The sequence below is a fragment of the Pteronotus mesoamericanus genome, unplaced genomic scaffold, assembly GCF_021234165.1.
Source record: "Pteronotus mesoamericanus isolate MK-2021 breed Mesoamerican mustached bat unplaced genomic scaffold, CSHL_Meso_final contig_94, whole genome shotgun sequence".
NCBI classification, from domain to species: Eukaryota; Metazoa; Chordata; class Mammalia; order Chiroptera; family Mormoopidae; genus Pteronotus; species Pteronotus mesoamericanus.
This window is the reverse complement of record NW_026555285.1, coordinates 2,142,623-2,146,854: the sequence shown is the minus strand read 5'-3', so window position 1 is coordinate 2,146,854 and position 4,232 is coordinate 2,142,623. Positions and strand designations below refer to the sequence as shown.

Below are 4,232 nucleotides of genomic sequence, written 5' to 3'. Positions count from 1 at the left end.
ATGACAACCTCTTCATAGCAGTACTCTTAAGGAGTACTTTCTTGATCATAAGGCTATTGGGCTTAAGACACTTTTGTTTAGTGACCCCATCTGTTCATAGAAAATATGATGTTTTCATACATTTCTACCCTGAGTTTTCTCCAACTAACTACTTCTGTTCAAACCCAGTTCCTAGGCATCACCATATGTTGAAATATGTAACAGAAAATTTACCATCTTAAACATTCTTAAATGTACAGCATAGTAGTGTTAACTATATGCACTTTGTTTTTTAATATATATTTTATTGATTATGCTATTACAGTGTCCTATTTTTTCCTCCCCTTTATTCCCCTCCACCTTATACCATCCCTCCCCCCAGCATTGCCCTCCCCTTAGGTCATGTCCATGGGTTGTACAAATAAGTTCTATGGCTTCTTCATTTCCTATATTATTCTTAACCTCCCTTTGCCTATTCTGTACCTATTATTTATACTGCTTATTCCCTGTACCTTTTCCCCCATTCAGCCTCCTCCCCCTCCCCTCTTTTTTACCGTTCATAGTTTTTGATCTTCTTTTTCTTAGATAAGTCCCTTTAACATTTCATATAATAAAGGCCTGATGATGATGAACTTCTCTAACTTGACCTTATCTGGGGAAATCTTGGGTGTAGGTCCTTGTCTTTCATGACTTTGAAAACTTCTTGCCAGCCCCTTCTTGCTTGCAAGGTTTCTTTTGAGAAATCAGCTGAGAGTCTTATGGAAACTCCTTTGTAAGTTACTGTCTCCTTTTCTCTTGCTGCTTTTAAGATTCTCTCCTTATCTTTAGTGTTGGGTAATGTAATTATGATGTGCCTTGGTGTGTGCTTCCCGGAGTCCAACTTCTTGGGGACCCTCTGAACTTCCTGGATCTCCTGGAAGTCTATTTCCTTGGCCAGATTGGGGAAGTTCTCCTTCATAATTTTTTTCAAATAATTTTTCAGTTTCTTGCTCTTCCTCTTCTCCTTCTGGCACTCCTCTGATTCAGATGTTGGAAGGTTAAAGTTGTCCAAGAGGTTCCTGAGCCTCTCCTCATTTTTTTGAATTCTTGTTTCTTCATTCTGTTCTGGCTGAATGTTTATTTCTTCCTTCTGCTCCAAATTGTTGATTTGAGTCCTGGTTTCCTTCCCTTTACTGTTAGTCCTGTATATTTTTCTTTATTTCACTTTGTGCAGCCTTCACTTTTTCCTCCATTTTGTGACCATACTCAAGCAATTCAGTGAGCATCCAGATTACCAGTGTCTTGAGCTGTGCATCTGATACGTTGGCTATTTGTTCATCACTTAGTTCTGTTTTGGAGTTTTGATCTGTTCTTTCATTTGGGCCATATTTCTTGGTCTCAGTGCTCCTGTTATGTTGGGAGGGGCAGAGCTTTAGGTGTTCTCCAGGGTGGGGCAACCCAGGTCACTATGTTGTGACACTGTCACAACTGGGAGGGGTCCGAGAGAAAACAATGCTGCTTTCTTGACTCTCCTCTGCTTACAGTCACTTCCCCTGCTACCCATAAGCAAATTGGGCCCTTCTGATTTCCAGGTGGGTAGGTTTGCGTGCATTCTATGGTCCTGTGGGTCTCTCCAATGAACTCTCTTGTGAGTTTGGGAGTTTCTTCTGCTGCTGCAACCCCCACAGGTTTTTTCCTCCAGAGGTTTTGAGGGTTTCTTTTCCCACACTGGAACCCTGGATTGTATGGTCTGTCTCGCTCCCCAGCTCTCCCTCCAGTTTATCCACAGGCAAATGTGGGACTGCCCAGTCTGCAAGCCGCCTCCTTGCCTGCCTTGTTCTCCAGCCGCTACCTTGCTGTGCATCCTCTATGCCTGGGTTCCTGTCTCTGCCCCTTCTACCAGTCTAGATGAGCATTTCTTCTTTAACTCCTTGGTTGTTGCTCTTCCATGTGGTACTATTTTCCGGCAGTTCTGGTTATTTTTTGTTTTTAAATTTGTTGTTGTCCTTTTTGCTGTGCAAGGAGGCAAAGTGTATCTACCTAGCCTCCATCTTGGTCATATATGCATTTTGTTATGCAGCACATCTCTAGCACTTTTTCATCTTGGAAAATTGAAATACTATATCCATTCAGCAACAACTCTCCTTTTCCTCTTCCCTGGCCCCTGACAGTCACTATTCTACTTTCTGTTTCCAAGAGTATAACTACTTAAAATACCTCGTATAAGTGGAATTATGTAGTATTTGTCTTTTTGTGACTGGTTTATTTCATTTAGTGTAATGTCTTCTTGGTTCATCCATGTTGTAGAATATGGCAAGAATTTTTTCACAGTTTTTTATTTTTTATATTTTGTTGAATTTTTTGGGATAACATTGGTTAATAAAACCATACAGGTTTCAAGTGTACAACTCAATAAAGCATCATCTGCATATTGTATCGTATACTCAGTATCCGAAGTCAAGTCTTTCTCTTTTTTTTTTTTTTCATTTAAGACAGGGAATACTTTATTCAAACACATCAGAGAAATGGACTGGTTGGGTCTGTAACAAAGTGTCATGTTAAAGCATAGACCAGTAATTGTATATGAGTATATACTGCTACATCCAAATTAACTGATCAGACCACAACTTTTCAATGTTTTAAACAGAATAAGCTTCCCTGTAAAAGCAGCACCATTATGACATTTTAACCTTAGTATTCCTCTCCTTCTTCCTCACCCTCTCCTTCAACAGAATCCACACCAACCTTCTCATAGTCCTTCTCTAGGGCAGCCATGTCCTCACAGGTTTCAGTAAACTTTCCCTCCTCCGTACTCTCACCCACGTACCAGTGGACAAAGGCACACTTGTCATACATCAGGTCAAACTTGTGGTCCAGGCGAGCCCAGGCCTCAGTAGTAGCTGTGGTGTTGCTCAGCATGCACACAGCTCTTTGTACTTTGGCCAGGCCTCCACCAAGCACCACAGTGAGAGGCTGGTAATTAATGACAACTTTGAAGCTAGTGGGACACCAGTCCACAAACTGGATAGTACACTTGGTCTTGGTGGTGGCAATGGCAGCATTGACATCTTTGGGAACCACATCACCATGGTACAACAGGCAGCAAGCCATGTATTTACCATGCCGATGATCATATTTCACCATCTGGTTTGCTGGCTCAAAGCCCACATTGGTGATCTCTGCCACAGAAAGCTGTTCATGGTAGGCTTTCTCAGCAGAGATGACAGGGGCATTTGTGGCCAGAGGGAAGAAGATGCAGGAATAGGGCACCAAGTTGGTCTGGAATTCAGTCATATTGACATTCAGGGCTCCATCAAACCTGAGGGAAGCAGTGGTGGAGGACATAATTTGACCTATCAACCTATTCAGGTTAGTGTAGGTGAGATGCTCAATATTGAGTTTTCTACAACAGATGTCATAGATGGCCTCATTGTCAACTATGAAGGAACAATCAGAGTGCTCCAGGGTGGTATGGGTGGTAAGGATGGAGTTGTAGGGCTCCACTACAGCTGTGGAAACCTGGGGAGCTGGGTAAATGGAGAACTCCAGCTTGGACTTCTTATCATAATCGACAGAGAGGTGCTCCATCAGCAGGGAGGTGAACCCAGAACCAGTTCCCACACCAAAGCTATGGAAAACCAAGAAGCCCTGAGGACTTATGCACTGGTCATCCAGTTTCCAAATTTGGCCCAGGACAAGGTCAATGATCTTGCCAATGGTGTAGAGTCCACGGTCATAGTTATTGGCAGCATCTTCTTTGCCTGTGATCAGCTGCTCAGGGTGGAAGAGCTGGAGGTAGGTATCAATGCGAACTTCATCAATGACTGTGGGCTCCAGGTCTACAAACACTGCCCTGGGTACGTGCTTGCCAGTACCTGTCTCACTGAAGAAGGTGTTGAAGGAGTCATCTCCCCTGACAATGGTCTTGTCACTTGGCATCTGGCCCTCAGGCTGGATGCCATGTTCTAGGCAGTAGAGCTCCCAGCAGGCATTGCCAATCTGGGCACCAGCCTGGCCAACATGGATGGAGATGCACTCACGCATGCTTTGTGGCTGCCAAGCAGATGGCAGAGAGGAAAAGGAGAGGTTGTTGCTTCCTACAGCGTGACTCTTAGGCAGTCGATGTAAGACTATCTGCCCTGAAGTCAAGTCTTTTTCCTGTCCCCATTTATCCCACCTTTGCCTACTTCTGCCTCCCCCCATTACTCTTTCCTCCAACTATCACCTTAGTGTAGTCCATGTCTCTGTGTCACCAGCCCCTAAATACCTTTCTC

The 4,232-nt window shown here is 43.6% G+C and overlaps 1 protein-coding gene across 1 annotated transcript; it reads right to left on the bottom strand.

Moving 5' to 3' along the window:
* Window positions 1–2,649: 2,649 nt before the first annotated feature.
* On the bottom strand, window positions 2,650–4,002 carry LOC129080851 (tubulin alpha-1A chain-like). Its single transcript, XM_054586308.1, has one exon. It carries the CDS (start codon window positions 4,000–4,002, stop codon window positions 2,650–2,652), a length of 1,353 nt encoding a protein of 450 aa, XP_054442283.1.
* Between the last annotated feature and the right edge of the window lie 230 nt (window positions 4,003–4,232).